Source organism: Canis lupus, chromosome 34 (assembly GCF_048164855.1).
Source record: "Canis lupus baileyi chromosome 34, mCanLup2.hap1, whole genome shotgun sequence".
NCBI lineage: Eukaryota > Metazoa > Chordata > Mammalia > Carnivora > Canidae > Canis > Canis lupus.
The window spans coordinates 23,046,203-23,063,311 of record NC_132871.1 but is presented as its reverse complement, the minus strand read 5'-3'; the positions used below and the strand labels follow the sequence as shown (position 1 = coordinate 23,063,311).

Genomic DNA, 17,109 nt, shown 5'->3' with positions numbered 1-17,109 from the left:
TTCAGTGGCACATTTCTTTCAGGGCTGCAATAGTCCAGTCATTTCTTAAGTGTTTCAAATTTACATTACCTTTATTTTACCTGATTCTCTCCAAGTCACAGTATTGCATGTTATTCACTATTCTTTATCATGAGGTGCTGTTAGTTGCTAAATTCCTTTTCCATTTCTTTCATATGTGTAAGTCCAGGCCTTTGGTATTTAAGAAACAGATCAAATGTACAAGTTCACTTGCTTCTCTGACCCATCTGACTTGCAAAATGCGTCTGATGATTTTTTTCTCCCCCCTAAAGCTCACAAGGAGCCAACTGGTTTGTTAATTTCATTCTCGTTTTAAATTAAAATTCAAAGGAAAATAGCAAAATACAATAGGACTAATTCTCCTTTTTTGCATATGTTAACAGCATTTTTAAAAAGGGAATTTTGTGGGAATAAGAACAGAAAATTTGGGCCATTTGCTTCCTTAGAAAACTTTAGCTCTTCACTTATTTGTGTTATTTTGTTTCTGAATGAAAGATATAAAGAGAAGGGAAATCTTACCAAAAATGTTAAAATCATAGAACTTAGAATCTGAATTTTAACAAGATCCCTGGATGATTCCGATGCACAGTAAGGTTTGTGAAGCTCTGTTTTAGGATCAACTGTTAATGATGTCCCTAAATATGTTTATCTGTAGGCATAATATATAAATATATAAGAACCCTTCTTATGTAACGCTTTAGCCCTACATATAGTTTAATTGATCATGAAAGCAGAAAAGGAGCAGCAGTGAAACTGACTCAGGATAGATTATTTAATATCTGTTTTTATTGCACCGTGTACTTAATATGAATATTTGAATGAGACAAATGGGGCTGTGATTCACAGTTCTACATTTGAACAAAATGCTGAAACTAAATAGGGCAAGCCTGACTCTGGAAAATGTCCCGCGATTCTCATTCTGCAAAGTCCAAGTCCGAATTGAGTTGTTCTTTTCAAACCTGTTCTCTATACTTTTGCCGTTTAGAGTAAAGTGGAGGAAAGATGTTGTTGGAGATGTTAGTCCAGTAGACACATAATATTTTGGATTTTAAATCCAAAAGAGGCTAAGCTGAGTTAGGAAATATAATGTTAGTGATAACATTATAATGTTAGTGTAATTGGAGATTAACAGAAGTAAATCAAAGTGAGAAGTATGTCAAGGGACATACAGATCTGGGATTATGTCAAAAGAGATGTCAAGAAGAGATTTAATTGTACTTGAGATGTAAAGTTTCATATGATAATAACTAATCAAATAACAATAATAATTATTATTAGTGGGCAATTCCAAATCATCCAGTCCTACATGCGTGTCCCCTTAAGGGTTTACACTTATAATCCGAGGACATATTGAAAACATATGTTTTCAGTAATCTGACTTATTCTAGCAACAATGATTGGTATCCCTGACAAGGCAACAAAGGGATCCTAAAATTTTAATTTTAGTCCTAAGGAAAGGACTAAAGGTAGTGTACGTACAGTAGGGAGAACACCAATAATAGAAGTAAAGTTCATTGTTCATCAGATTTCACGTAGCTGCTAGTACAACACTTTCCATTTTGAGCATATATAGTTTCCATATATCATATCTTAGTCCTTAAACACCACTGCAGGTGTGTAAGCATCCAAGATAGAAACTGAGGCTAGAGAAGCTTGAGTGACTTGACCCAGTCATCCTGTACATAGTTAAGTAGCAGAGTTATGACTTTAGTCTAGGCTAACTGCAAGTTTTTGCTGAAGAAATCACTGCTGTCCCTGTCGTTCACCCATTCACTCACTCACGTTTTTATCTCCTCAACAAACTGAACACATATTCTATGTCCTAATAGTAAAGAAATGGGCAATTATTTTTTCTAAATGAGAGGAATCAAAGAATTCAAGTTCACTCAGCCATTAGAAACAACAAATACCCACCATTTGCTTCGACATGGATGGAACTGGAGGGTATTATGCTGAGTGAAATAAATCAATCGGAAAAGGACAAACATTATATGGTCTCATTCATTTGGGGAATATAAAAAATAGTGAAAGGGAATAAAGGGGAAAGGAGAAAAAATGAGTGGGAAATATCAGAAAGGGAAACAGAACATGAAAGACTCCTAACTCTGGGAAACGAACTAGGGGTGGTGGAAGGGGAGGTGGGCAGGGGGTAGGGGTGACTGGGTGATGGGCACTGAGGTGGGCACTTGACGGGATGAGCACTGGGTGTTATTCTATATGTTGGCAAATTGAACACCAATAAAAATAAATTTATAAAAAAAAAGAATTCAAGTTCAGAGATCATACATATCAATTCTTATGTGTGTACAGTATATAGTTTTATACATGTTGTGGCTAAAGGATCAATGCCACTTGGCAGAAATAGCAGGGAGAGTAAAAAAGCAAATGCATTAATTAAACAACTAAATAGGTTTCAGACCAATAATAAGTATTACAATGGCAAGTTCTTATACTTGAAGTTTTAATGTTCTCAGATATGTTTCAATTTGACAAGACTTGCATTGAGCACTTGGGAATGGAATATGGATCTTAGCACCAGAAGATTTTAAATTCTATTAAAATCCATGAAAAGATAAAATACAAAATAAATCTTTAGTTTGTGCGATATTTCCATGCTTTGAAATTAACAAATTGATTTTAGTTCACAAATTTGTAGATCTTCGAATTCCATTGATCTGTTTTAATCCCTCATTCTTTTTTCGTGGCAATATATATGTGTGTGCACACACACTCTGATGTGCTTACTATATCGTGTGACATTGTTCGTTTCTGGCAGAAATGTTTAAAAAAACACTAAAAACAATAAACAGCGTGGATGAAACACATAAGAAACAAGAAGCAAATGGTAAATCACTTATGTGGTATAGGCAAAACTCCTGGGATGTGTTACGTATAGATAATGAGCGAGCAAGTAACTTGCTAGACAAGGACAGAATTCATAAGATGTATTAAATACAGACAACATCCTAGTAACCTGTAAGACATGCCAAGGACAGAACAGAGATGTGACCTAACAAGCCACAGTGTGGCTTATACAGATAGAGATGGAAAAAACAAGTTATTCTTATGACAACTCTGGACAGAAAACTGTCACCCCCAAATGTGGCCATCCAGTGCTGACACACAGCAGAGGCTCATTCTGACCCCACATGTACTCTACCTACAAAAACCTACAAATAAAACATATTGCTGTTCAGCAGAGACAATGACAGCCACAACCGTGGCCAGGGGTACCCCACCTTATGTGTCTGTGAAAGAGCAAGTGTGTGCCACCGGGATAGACAGATTTTTTTTTTTTTCCTATGGACCTTCCGTGCAAACCTTAACTCTGGTCCTAGTAACCACACATCACGGCAGGATGATGCAGCATATGTGAACATTGTGTAAATCAGCATTCATGTTTTACATTGATTTAGCAAATTGTGTGATTTGAGCATTTTAGGTGAATCTGTGAAGTTTTCTGTCTGTGACCACTGCCTTGCCTGGTGGTGTACTCGGAGGCTTCCTTTGAATCAAGGTCAATTCCCATATGAAGCACAACTAACACAGCTGTGTCACACTCATTCGTGTATTTTTCCCCCTGAGTCTTATCGACCAGTTTAGGAAATTTTAAGAAATCTACACAGATTTGGGTTAAGGAATTCCATCCTTCCCAAAACAAAAATTTATTCCTCATCTCCAAAGGGTATAGATCAAACACAGAAGGAAAATGGAGAAGATCTGGGCTTCAACTCTGTGGTATTTTTAATGCAATCACATTTATGAGAAGTTGACCGAATAACTAAATGTTTAAATAATTTTGTCTATACTTAAAAAAAAAATGCCATGACACATAACTAAGTTACCAGAAACAACCAAAACGTGTAAAAGCAAGATTAAAAGAGAGTGTTAGTAAACAAGTTAAATATGAATTATTTTGAGGAAAAAGGAGTTTTCTTCAGCAGCTGCTGTGGGTGATATACTAATTTTATGACAAGTAAAGAAAAAAGAGGATTTATGTTGCCAGAAGCATGAAGTGTTCTAAATAGATGCTCCTTGCAACACAGATTAATAATTCTGTCAACTTCCAGTCTTATTTTAAATAAGTAAGCATATATGAAAAATATGAGATTATGGTAGTAGCAAGCTGCTAGTTGCAAGGAGAAACCCTAGACCCAACTACTGCCTTGGCTGACGCTCTCCCTTGGCCTTGCCATTGCTTATACCTGTTAAGTTGTTCTTGAAGCAAATCTAATCTTTGCTCCACTTCCCCATAAGTGAGGTCACTTTCGGTTTCAGAGATCCCCCAGGCAGCTCGCTGAAGTCCTGAGGGACTAGACTCCTCAGCCCCAGTCTGTGCATTTTCTCGTTCCCAGCTTCCTGTGTCAGCAATATCTGTGGGAAATAGCAAGATGGGCGTCAACTTCTTTGGGTGCCCCTTTGCATCAATAAACAGAGACATCTGCAAGATAAGCAGGGAAGGATCTCAGAGTAAAACCCCAGAGACAGAGAACCCGAGTGATTCAAGGACCTGTCCTGGGACCACACCTAATTGGTAGCTGACCCCTACTCTTCCTCACCCTGCCTGCCACCTCCTCGGTCCATTTCTGCATGAATAAAAACATAGAGATGGTCATAGTTTTTTTTTTAAATTTTTTAAAGATTTTATTTATTCATGGGAGACAGAGAGACACAGAGAGAGGCAGAGACACAGGCAGAGGGAGAAGCAGACTCCATGCAGGGGGCCCCATGTGGGACTTGATCCTGAGACTCCAGGATCACACCCTGGCTGAAGGCAGGCGCTCAACTGCTAGGATACCCAGGGATCATGAGTTTTGAATACGATTTTGTCTCTCATTAGAGAGCAATGGTTTTGTGTTTTTGTATTCGGGAAGAAACAGCATAGTTTGCTCCTATAGGCATACCTCCTTTTATTGCTCTTTGCTTTGTTGCACCCCAAGGATACCAGTTTTTACTCGACCAGTGCTCTACCCTCTGAGCTATGGAGGCTTTTCCTGATAACAGTTTTTACAAATCAAAGGTTTGTGGCAATCCTGTGATGAGCAAGGATCTATGGGGCATCATTTTTTTCCATCAGCATTTGCTCACTTCATGTCTCTGTGTTACATTTTGGTAATTCTTGCAATATTTCAAACTTCTTCATTATTATTATATTTGTTATGGTGATCTATCATTAGTGATTACAACTCCCTGAGAGCTCAGATAATGGTCAGTATTTTTTAGCAATACAGTACTTTTAAATTAAGGTATTGTACATTGTTTTGAAAGACATAATGCTATTGCACATTAAATAGACTACCTACCATAAGATGTGAACAAAGAAACAAAATATTTATATGACTCATTTTATTGTGATATTAACTTTTTTGCTGTTGTCTAGAACTGAACCTGCAATATCTCTGAGGCATGGCTGTACTGCTTTGCCTTGGATTTAAGATTTTTGGGCTATTCTCCCAGGATAATTAGCATACTTAGTGATTCAGAGTGGGCTGAAGGAGAGAGCCATGGAAAAGTTCTAATCTTCAAGAGATTCCCTTAGGCCAACCCAACCCAATTCAGAGCAGAGCCATCAAAGATGGCAAGGGTGTTAAAGGTCCTGAAGTCCCATGACATATTTTATGTTTTTATATTTCCTTGTAGTTCCTTCTGCAACGTCCTTTAATATATTCATATTAATTTCCAATATGTTTTCTTGTGGCTCTTTTATTTAGAATATTTTTATTTTTTTAAAGATTTTATTTATTTATTCGTGGGAGACACAGAGAGCGAGGCAGAGACACAGGCAGAGGGAGAAGCAGGCTCCATGCAGGGAGCCCAATGTGGGACTCGATCCCAGGTCTCCAGGATCACGCCCTGGGCTGAAGGCAGATGCTCAACCGCTGCGCCACCCAGGCATCTCCTGATCATTTTTCATACAGAGATTTACCTGCTGATGAATCTTCTTTTAATTTACGGCTTCTCTTACAATCTGTATTTGCAAGTTACAAATATTTGAGGGAAAATATAATATCTTACTTTTCCTCTCATTTTTTATCATGTACTTTGACGGCTTTTGCTCTTCTTTCTTAACCTCTATATTCTACATATCCACATAAGAGCTTACAATGATTAAAGGTTTGGAAAATAGAACCCTAGAAAAAATACTAGTAGAGTTGAGAGTTTATTTCAGAGATAAAGAAGTGACATCTTCTCACTGGGAGGGCTGGTAGGAGGAAAAGAGTATCTAAAACTGGTCTTCATTTTCACATGGAAGTAGATTTGAATTACAGAAAGTGATTTTGGTTTGATAGAAAACCTTTTTTTTCTTTTCTTTTTTTTTTTTTGTACACTAGCTATGATTAAACACTGACAAAAGTTATGTAAAGTTAAGGAATTTATATCCTCAGCTATTTAAAAAATTGGGTAGCAAGTAACTGATTTGGGAAGATTAGGTATGATTCTAGAAATAGGGAACAAGATTTGCAGGGCTTCTTGCAGTCCCTTCCTTTCCTGCAGCTTGTTCAAAAGTACAGTCAGCTCAAAAACATCCTCTTTCTTCAAGGAGCAGAGAAAGTCTCTGTATTTTTTCTTCTACCATTATCTCTTTATCATTGAATACACAGAAATTTCTCTAATGAGGTGCCTACAATTGCTGCGTCAATTTAGTGAAGCTGTACCAAAGGAATTAGCATCTCCAAAGAGCATTAGAAAAATAGGAGGTCGGGTCCTGGTTCTGTTGAAAGGGCTAACAGATCTCAGAGGACTTGTTATGAACTCCGGAATGGTTCTTTGTGATTAAGGCTTCCTTAGCCTACGAGATCCTGGTGTTTTGTTTGGTCTTTTAAGGAACCAAGTATAATTTCTTTTGATATCTTACCAAACCAAACAAAAATGAATAGAAAAGTACTATCGTTGAAGGTTTCACCAGATTTTCACTGAAACGTATGATTTACTATTCACAGACTTGTAACTCTATTTAAAACTGAAAAACATTAATATAATGTCTTGGTACTCTAGGTTTTCAATTTTGGAGCAGCAATGGCAAACATTTAGAACACACATATATCGGTTTGGTGATGCCCATGCTTGCCCCTGAATAGCCACCTATAGAGAAGATACCTAATTGTCTTCTCTAAAAATTCCTATAGCCGGTTACCGTAGGAATTTTTAGAGAAGACAATTCTTAAGAATTGGTAAGATAGAAGTTACATATTATGCTCAGAAGTTTTGTGCCAAGAAAGCTTACAGAATTTCTGCCCATGCTTAACAGCTCTCTCATTTGAAAATCATATATAAAAAATTGATTTTAAAATAACAATGCTGAACCACATGCAATAAATTATGTAGTATTATATCTTTTCTTCACTGCCTAAGAAAAAAAACTGATTATCTTCTCAACAGAAATGAATAAAATGTAAACTATTAGACAGAGGCTTCCTTGATTATAATTTACTTTTTTATTAAAATCTGGAGATGCATAACTGGCTTGCGTAAATAGCAATATAGAAAAAAAAAGTTCAAAGGGGAAATCCTGGTTAGTGGTCTTAATCAAAATGAACATCCTTGTAGATACTTTCTAAATATAGCTCAGAAAGAATCCGCACTTGGTTGCCTTGGAAAAGGTTGCTATAGTTGCAAGACACATTTCTAGAAATGGATGAACAGAAAGTAAACTTTCACTTTGCTCTGGGTACACAATTTTTCTAGAGTTAACTTTTGACCTCAATCTAAGTAGGCTCAGAATCCACTTAATTTGCTTTTTTTCTCTTTAGCTTTGACAAAAAAAGTGCTCTTCTGTTGGATTCAACATGACAAGTGCAGGAACGTGAGTAAATGAAATTTCTTACTGATAAAACTAAAATTTGTGGGGAATTAGTAGTTTACACTGTAGCATTTAGAGCTATACCCTTCACAGCATTCAAATTCTTGAACATTCCATAATACTTCACCTTAAAAAATCATTAAGGCATAAATTTTGCAGTGAAAAAAGTTTTAGAATTGTCCATTAGTTGGTCAGATTAATTAACCATGTATCATACTGGTCAATGCTCTATGACATCAATTATTTTATTCAATTGACATGAGTGTTCAGCTCTGTATTTTCATTTAAGGCGTAGATTTATTATTTGAATAGGGACCGAATTGCACTTTTTTGAAAATTAAAAACCTGTAGATATTAAAATTATTTGTTAGAATACTTTTTAAAATCATGTACATAGAATAGCTAATTAAATGTAATTGGAAGAAACGGCCAACAAAAATACAAGATGAAGGGCATGAGAACTCACTATCAGCAAGAGTCATTATAAAGTCAAATGAAGTCCCAAAAATATGTCTTTAATGACTTGTTACTTAAGACTCTAAAACTCAAGAAGACAACAAAAAGTACTTTTTAAAAAATCAGGTCTATGTTAGGCTGAATTTGGAGAAGTAGAGATGGTCCAGGGAGCTCTTCAGAACTTCTGACTTCCATGATACAACATTTTCCTATTTTTAGTACTTCCCAGAATCTGATTTCATAAATAACTAAAATGGGACATTTGGTAATCACATCTAATATTCCATTCTTCCATTGTGATAAATGAGGTACTATTTTCATTCACTTCATCAAGATTTTAAATTGTCCGGAGAACATTTGCATATATTCTTAGCTTACTTCAACATGGGGTCATAGCAAAAGCTGATTTGATATGATAGGAAAAGTAACTGGAAAAATGTAAAGGCTAACCATCCTAGAGTCAATAAAACTACTGTTGTCAGATACAGTCGCTTCTAATAATGGTGATGATGACAGGTAATATTTATTTACTCTGTGCCATAATTTTGCTATCTTGCCAGGCCAAGACCATTTTTCCTTTATTTCTGTTATATTCTTTTGATTTTTTTTTTTGGCTATGCACTCTTTATCTCTACATTTTTATATATCCATTTTATACATATAGTCAATGATTAAAAGTTTAGAAAATAAAATCCTAGAAAAATATGAAACAGAGTTAGGGATTTTATTTCAGAGAAAGTAATTTATGCATGTTATCTCGTTCAATAATTGCAATCAACTAGGTAGTTAGAAAATATTACTTTATTTGAAAGATGAGCAAACAGAATCTTAGTGGGGTCTGTCAAGTGTCTTATTCAAAGACATAAAGGGAATAAATGAGCAAAGCAAATAAATAAAGAGAGCTGAGTTTGGAACCCAAGCAGTCTGACCCACACCTGTTCTTACACCCCACTTACCAGGTAGATTCAGCTAGATCTGTAGCTCTAGTATTTGTGCTGCCAAAGTGAGCACTAGATCTAAAGCTCTAATTCCCATTATGCTAAGTTAATCGTTCTTCCATGTGATAGTTCTTAACTTTTCTTAAGTTTCCCATTCTTTAGCACCAAATTTGCATACATTAATCAAACATTATTATCCATCTCATGCCTCTTTTCTACAATAAAACCCATATGTTTGGGTATTCCTTCATAGAGATGTTAAACAACTGTGTTTAAATAAGTTGGATAAAGACCATAATTTATTTAGGGACCTTTCTCCCCATTTGTTCATATTTTTTAGTAAAGTGACATTCTCCTTGGTGTTTATTGTAGTGTTACCTCATTGGCTTTTCATGCTATAAAATGACTGGGTTGGGGGTTAGGAATGGGTACAGAGGGTACAAAGAAGAATCAACTGGTTAGTTCTTATAAAATACTCATTAATTCCTGCTCCCTGTTGGAATCACTACAAGAGATCTTCCCACAGTGTTCTATGTGGCATTATGTTAAATCTCACTGCCACAAAAACGTCTCATGCTATCAATGTTTAGGAATAATTAACACTGTTCCAGATTTGCACAAATGCTTTGTAGATGATTTGAGACGGGAGCTCTGCAAATATTTCATGAAGTTGTAAAAAGATTAAATTAACATGTGTCAGTACAGTTCTTCATTTGTGAAAAATCACCATTTTACAATTAGCACCAAAGGGAGACAATCTGATTCCTGAGAAACTTGATTACCTTTGCAAGACTGACTTCTTTTATCTATGTGAATTCTTCCTGAGGTGGGCCCTCCTTCCACAAAATTGAGTCCAGCTGCTTTCCCCATTCCTGGAGGAGAATCTACTATTCCTGAGAAGAGAGGCTTTTGTTCATCATCAATGGAGGAGATGAAAGATGAAGATCTGCTTTTTTTCTCTTCAAAGTGTTTCTTGGAACTCTGATAATGTCTTATGGTATCTATAGAGTCTTCAGGACCATTCGTACTGTTCCCTTTGCCAAAATCTGTCAAAAAATTATTTTATAGAAGATAAGAAAATGTGAGACTCTATGCATATTACACTACCTAACTATATATAAATTACATTTTTAATAGTTATGTTCTTTAAATAACTGTAACATAGAGTTTTCTTTAGCGGAACCTGGGTGGCTCAGCTGGTTGAGAGCCCAACTCTGTTTGGCTCAGGTCATGATCTCAGAGTCATGGAATCGAGCCTCATGTCAGGGTTTCTCCCCCTCTCTCTCTGGCCCTCTCCCGGCTCACTCACTCAGTCTCTCTCTCTCTGTCTCAAACAAATAAATAAAATCTTAAAAAAAAAATCTCTTTAAAACCACCAAGAAAGTTGTTCATTCTTTTTCCCATTGAGAATGTAGCTTCTTAATGAGAATTTTTTTTCTTAATTCAAAGGACATTAGATTGTCTTAATGAAATACATTATTTGTTTCAGAACTAAAAGACTATCTGCAATAGTAATAATGTTTACATCTCAGAAAAACCCCTGTAACTTATAACTGTATTTATACATGCTCAACAGTCATTTGTATTCTTAAAATCTGGTCCACTATCTCTTTAAGGAAATGAAAAAGAGAGGGAAAATGTGTCCCAATTCTAAAATATCACGACTATGCAGCTTGTTTGTTTTTAGCCTTCATGTTCTCTCGTGTGGCAGGCGTTCATGCATGGCGAAGGTCAAAACGAGAAACCTCCTTGTAGTAAAGGCTGACGGGATGAATTTCAACCTTAGTTCAATATATGTAATGGCCCTGACATTCCAGGCAGTTTGGTAGAGTAGCATATTGCAAAGAATATAAAGCTTAAATACAGTAATTAAGGTGGGTTTATCTAATTACATTAAAGCCAGTAGTGCATACTGGCTTTTTTATACTGAAATGTCAGGATAATTTTAGCCCTGAAGGTTGTGTTAGAACATATTTCAGCAGGAAGAACTCAAAAAGACAAATCCCAGAACTTATTTTCATTAGTATCCTGGGGAGACAGTATAATTCTCCATCTGGTTACTGCTAATAACTAACCAACACAACTCCAGAAGGTGTAGTAGTTTCTAGAGAAATGGTTAAGATTGTGTCCCCATCTACTCTATTCCCGGTTGTACCTAGTCTGTTATTTATAGAAGGCCAAATGAACTGATTTAAGTCCACTCTAGAGAAACTTCCAACTATTTCTCAAAATACTTATGTAAAAAATATATATATCAGAGTTTACGATATGAGAAGCCAGAAAGCAGCCCAAAGTAAAAATGAATAGACTTTAAAAATCATCTTTATGGGGGCACCTAGGGGGCTCAGTGAGTTAGATGTACGACTCTTGATTTGGGTTTAAGTCATGGTCCCAGGGCTGGGTTAAGCCTGCATGGGGCTCTGAGCTCAGTGAAGAGTCTGCTTCAGATTCTCTCCCTCTCCCTCTGCCCCTCCTCCTGCTTGTGCCTGTGTACCTCTGCATGCGCGCTACCCCAAATAAATCTTTTTTTAAAAAATCAAGTTTATGTGAAATTGTTATTAAGGAGTTAGCTTATGTCCTGTCAATTAAAATTAAATGTAGCAAAAACCCATTCTTTAATTTATTTTCTTTAGGATTTCACACTTACTCAGTGATAGTGGTTCTATCATTGCTGAGATTACAGACCTTTCCTGTTTCTTTTTTTCTTTTTTTCTTTTTCTTTCTTTCTTTCTTTCTTTCTTTCTTTCTTTCTTTCTTTCTTTCTTTCTTTCTTTCTTTCCTTCCTTCCTTCCTTCCTTCCTTCCTTCCTTCCTCCCTCCCTCCTCATCCTCTTTTCCTTTCCTTTCCTTTCCTTTCCTTTCCTTTCCTTTCCTTTCCTTTCCTTTCCTTTCCTTTCCTTTCTTTCCTTCCTTTCCCTCCTTTCCTTTCCTTTTTCCTTTCCTTTCCTTTCCTTTCCTTTCCTTTCCTTTCCTTTCCTTTCCTTTCCTTTCCTTTCCTTTCCTTTCCCTTTTTCCTTTCCTTTCCTTTCCTTTCCTTTCCTTTCCTTTCCTTTCCTTTCCTTTCCTTTCCTTTCCTTTCCTTTCCTTTCCTTAACAGAGAGAGTTCCTTTCAACAGAGAGAGTGTCTGATGTAGGGCTGGATCTCACAACCCTGTGGGATCATGACCTGAGCGGAAACCAAGAGTCAGCTGGATGCTTAACTGACTGAGCCACCCAGGCACCATTTCCAGTTTCAAGCACTGTGGACCCCATTGGTTGCTCAGCGTCACTTCCGTTTCCCCACTCAATCGCTAATCTAATTGGCTGTAAACAGATCAGCATTTCTTTTTCTCTCCTGTGTTCCTGACACAGCCCTCCTTAAACTTCTGGAGCTCTTTATTATCATCTCATGCTCTGTCTGTTTTCTTTGGTTTTAACTCCTCTCCAAATTTGATCCACATTCCCCATTTTATGATCACACTTCATTCCTCAAAAAATAATCGTTTCCAACTTTATGCTAGTAAATGTTAAAAAAAAAAAAAGCTTCCCTTTTCTAAATTATCCTCACACCTGCTAACTGAATTGCAGGTTTGCTGCTCCTGAGTACACCTGTGTGCAGTTTGGGCACCAGTGGGATTTGAGTCACCCCAGGCATCGACTTTTCCTGAGAATACCTTTCTTTTTAATCACTTGCATGGAGTCTTTTCCATAATTCAGTTTCAGATGTAAACTGAATTAACCGTTACTTCTTATGCCTCCAATCTAAGTATGAAGAATGCTAACATGGATCTTTGTAAGGAAAGGATCCATCACAAATTATGCAACCATTTTGTCTTTTTGGCTTGAAAGGTTTTAGGAGTTCTCTGTAGATTTTTCAATCCTCACATATAGTAAAATGTTCTGTCCTACGAACTACCTGGGCCTTGGTCTTTATTTACTAAACATGACTTGATTTTGGATGCAGAGGGACAAATTCATCAGTTAAGAGATATTTTTAGGTTGAATTATAACTTGCTGATTTCAACTCAGAACAAGTGTTCATGAAATGTGGTGAATGAGGGATTATTATTTTGTTCTATTGTAACAAATTACTTTATATACATGGTCTCTTAAATCCTATAATAAAAATTCCAGGTAAAAGCAGAATCACAAGAGAAAAAGAAAGAGTGTAACATCCTTGGACTTTCCTAGTATGTAAGGAGAATTACTCCACATTTATTTCTGTGTTCATTGCCACTGGATGATGAGCCAGCTGCTTCCTGGAACACAGGCCACATGGACAGTTTCTTTAATACAGCTTCACTGCAGCCACATTTTTCTATTCCTTATTAGATAAATCAAAAGTTCATATTCTATCACAGAAAATGAAAGTTGAAATGACAATCTCTTTGTGGATTAGAAATGGAAATGCTCAGGGTTAGGCTGGAAGGTGGCTGAGGGAATACACGAAATTAGGATAAAATGCATTATAATTAGCCTCCAGGTACCCCTAGATTTTGATGGCCTGTTTCATTTCTGCCTTCTTCTAATTAAACTGAATTATTTGATAGATATTAAATAGTATTAGGTACAGTTTTTTCTTGATACTATTTTTTTCTTAACACTAATCTTATTCCATGTAGAAATAGTGTTCTGAGGGCAGTAAGGCTAGGGAGTTTTACATTTTCCCCTTTGCTGGAAGTGAGATTGTATAATCACTCCTGCTGCCATCATTTCACACAGAAAAAATTTCACCTATTTAATTAAACCTCAAATTTTCTTTCTGATTTAGATGATTAAAAACCTTTTTTTTTAAATCCCTTATTTCTGGAGGCTGACAGTTCACCTCCTCCCCTTTTCTCACAAGACACAATACTAAAACATACCTTGTGGGTGCTTTTCTGGGTTCAGAATGAATTCAAGAGCACAGAGCAAGAGTATCCTGATGGAGTAGTTGACCCATCCACCTTAGGAGCCTTTATCTCATATTGATTACCATTTCTATTCAGCAGACCCAAGAGATAGACCCAACTTTTGGTCAAAGAGAGGCACTTAACATGCCCTGCCCTTTCAGCAGTTGGATTTTGGATTTTCCACTGGTAACAGTTTAAATAAGCTGAGCATTTTCTGGCCAGATGCATTTTTAAAAAGTTATTTCAGTAAAAATTGAGGTCTAAAATAAATTTCTTCAATTGATTTCAAATACCTTAGTCCCTTTCTGGCTTCAATGAATGTTAAAAGATGATTAGTGTCATTTTTCTACACAGATGCAAGATCAAAACATTTAAACTATCTTAAAAATTAAAATAAAGAAATAACATTTATATATCACTAAAGTGGATATCAACTGCTAAGTATCATCTGTTTCTGGAGAAGATATTCCTCGGAGATGCCAAAGTATAACACCAACACATTTAAGGCTTAATATAATAGAATTAAACCACCTTTACTCTATAAAAATAAGTTTCACAATGTGAATATTTACTCCTTACTTCAATGACTTCCATACTACTTACTACTTTGATATAGTATTTTCTGTCCATAGAAAGTGTTGTGCAGATCATTCCAAATATTTGGTCACAAAACCCCTATTGATTAAAAAATACATGTGTGTGCATGTGTGCATATCTCATGTGCTATTATATGTGCTATTATGCTGATATATTATGTATATTATAAATCAAACATAACATAAAATCTTAATTATTATTCCTATTACTCAATGATGGTATGATTACTGGCATACTTTGAAGTAAGCACAATCCAACTTTGAAGACTACTTAGAGACAATGTTTTTAGCATGTTCCAAATGAAAATACCTCATTTTCTTCTGTTCTGTCCAACCATTTTAACAAGTCCTTAACAAAGGCCACTAAATAGGTCACTGAGGCATCATTTTTGTTCTTCACTTTCTGTAACAATGACTTTACTTCCATCTCAGCAACTGTAGGTCCTCTTTCTACAATGACCTTAGTTAAGTCGGGGAGTTCTAGGGGCATCTCCAGTCCAAAATTTTAAGAAGGAAAGAGAACTATTTGAGGATTTAAAAAAAGGAAACAAACAACAAGATCTTCTCAAACTCAAACCTAAACTAACAATTTTCTCTTGTTGAGAAGTAGGTTTATTTCAGCAGAAGAAACAAGTTCATGAGGACAAGCCACATTCATCAACAAATTAATTTTAAGATAAGTGATCCAAAATGTTAAGCTTCTATTTTGTTCACATCAGCTTGTGAGAGAGTCCATATACATTTTCTTTTTAAATATATCTTTTTGAATTAAGCTCCTTAACAATGTGTAGCTCGCATGATTGGAAGGGGTGGAGGATGGTAAGGATCAAAGAGTTCTGATGCCTTGAGTAGATAGTGAGTGGCAGTGTAGGACTCAGCCTTTGTCTGTCTCCAATGCCCGGTCATGTGTTCTCTCTGGTTCTTAATGCTTCTGCTGAGTGATTCATAGTTATCAGCACTCCTAGATGTCTGCCTTCAAGGAAGTGTTTCACATGAGTCATTAACTAACTAAAATAATCAATGCATTGCATGGGCAGCTTTAAGGTCATGTACCCCCACAGCATTTAGCATCAATAGTTTTCTGAAGGTTCTCTGTTCTTTATACTTTTGTATGTGTTTTTCTCCTATACATTGATTCTACATCAAAATATGCATAGAATGAGTGGCCACCTTTGGAACATGAAACTGAGGGGATGGAAACTAGGTTACTTTCAGCAAATTTTATACTTGCTGTAGCACCATGGAGTCCTGAAGACTAGAATAGGTTCTCAAGCTCTGGATGACTGGAGTTAATTGTGTTTTCACATTGCCCAAATCATGCTTACTCACTGACACACCAGGAAACTTCAAAGAGCTGCAGGCAGGCAAATCCCCTATCTATACTTTATATAAAATAAGTCTCTTAGACTAAGTCTGTGATTAAAGGAGAAGTTTTCAGAATCAATAGAAATGTCTAGTTGCATGAGCACAATATGCATTGTGACATGCTCTTGGGGTCTTATCATGAGATAAAAACTTTAGATTATTTAGCTTGAGAATGAGAAAACTAAACAAGATTGAAAGATTTAATAAATCTTTAACTGTACGGGAAACATTATTGTATAGACAACACTTTCAAGTTGTTCTTCATATCCAGCAAGGTAAAACAAGAGATTAACTTCAGGATAAGGGATTTTGATTAAGCCTACAGAAGAACAGCTTGACATTAATGGTTCTGGTTTTAGAAAAAGTTACCAAGAGAATAATGAAAGACACTGCAGAAATAAATTATCACCTATTTGAGTGGTTTATTGTTCTGCAATCAGCCAGAGGACTCAACAATTAGCCCAATTCAACAAATATGTATCAACCATTCTTTGTTAAAGGAATCTGCAGTTTGATAGAGAAAAAGGACAATAAGCATTAACCACTGTGCAGGGCAGATTTTGACAATATCACCAAAGGAAAGTGACATGGGAATTCATAAAAGAAGGAGAATTTATATATTTGGGGAAATCAAGAAAAGAGTTCATATTGAGAACCATCTCTCTACTTGCTAGATAAGATGCTGTCCAATTCATGAATTGCTTATAAAGTCAATTATATCTCCCAGAAAAAAGTTTATACTGAATACATCATTGGAAATTAACCATAACAAGAAAAAGGTAATTTTAGTAGATGAAAAAGTGGTGTGGTATGATTGCATGTGCCTGTGTTAGAGAACAGGGAGGTAAATTCTGACTAAAGGAATGATATTAGCAAAAAGACAGAAATTATTTACATGGAAAAGAGGGCAGTTTAGTTTCCTTGAAGTATAAAGTAAGTTGAAGCTGGAAGATGAGCTGCCCCAGGGAGAAAATTCAGAGAGAAAGGGGCCAAGGAGAGAACTTGGATGAAGAAGGTAAAAAGAGGAAGAGAATCAAAAGGAAGATGTTCAAATTCTATTTCGTT

At 36.0% G+C, this 17,109-nt stretch overlaps 1 protein-coding gene and 1 long non-coding RNA gene across 3 annotated transcripts in view; one reads left to right on the top strand and one right to left on the bottom strand.

Moving 5' to 3' along the window:
- The window catches only part of KCNH7 (potassium voltage-gated channel subfamily H member 7), a 474,114-nt gene that overhangs the window by 11,167 nt on the left and 445,838 nt on the right, over positions 1-17,109 (bottom strand). For both annotated transcript variants that reach the window (XM_072811055.1, XM_072811056.1), the window contains exons 13-14: positions 9,996-10,259; positions 4,224-4,392 (exon numbers count right to left, since the gene is read on the bottom strand). In XM_072811055.1, coding sequence (XP_072667156.1) covers positions 4,224-4,392; positions 9,996-10,259 — 433 coding nt within the window. The remainder of the gene's footprint in view (positions 1-4,223; positions 4,393-9,995; positions 10,260-17,109) is intronic.
- LOC140624320 (uncharacterized) lies at positions 7,656-10,312 on the top strand. Its single transcript, XR_012023808.1, has 3 exons — positions 7,656-7,687; positions 7,770-7,822; positions 10,040-10,312. It is a non-coding gene; the product is annotated as an uncharacterized lncRNA (long non-coding RNA).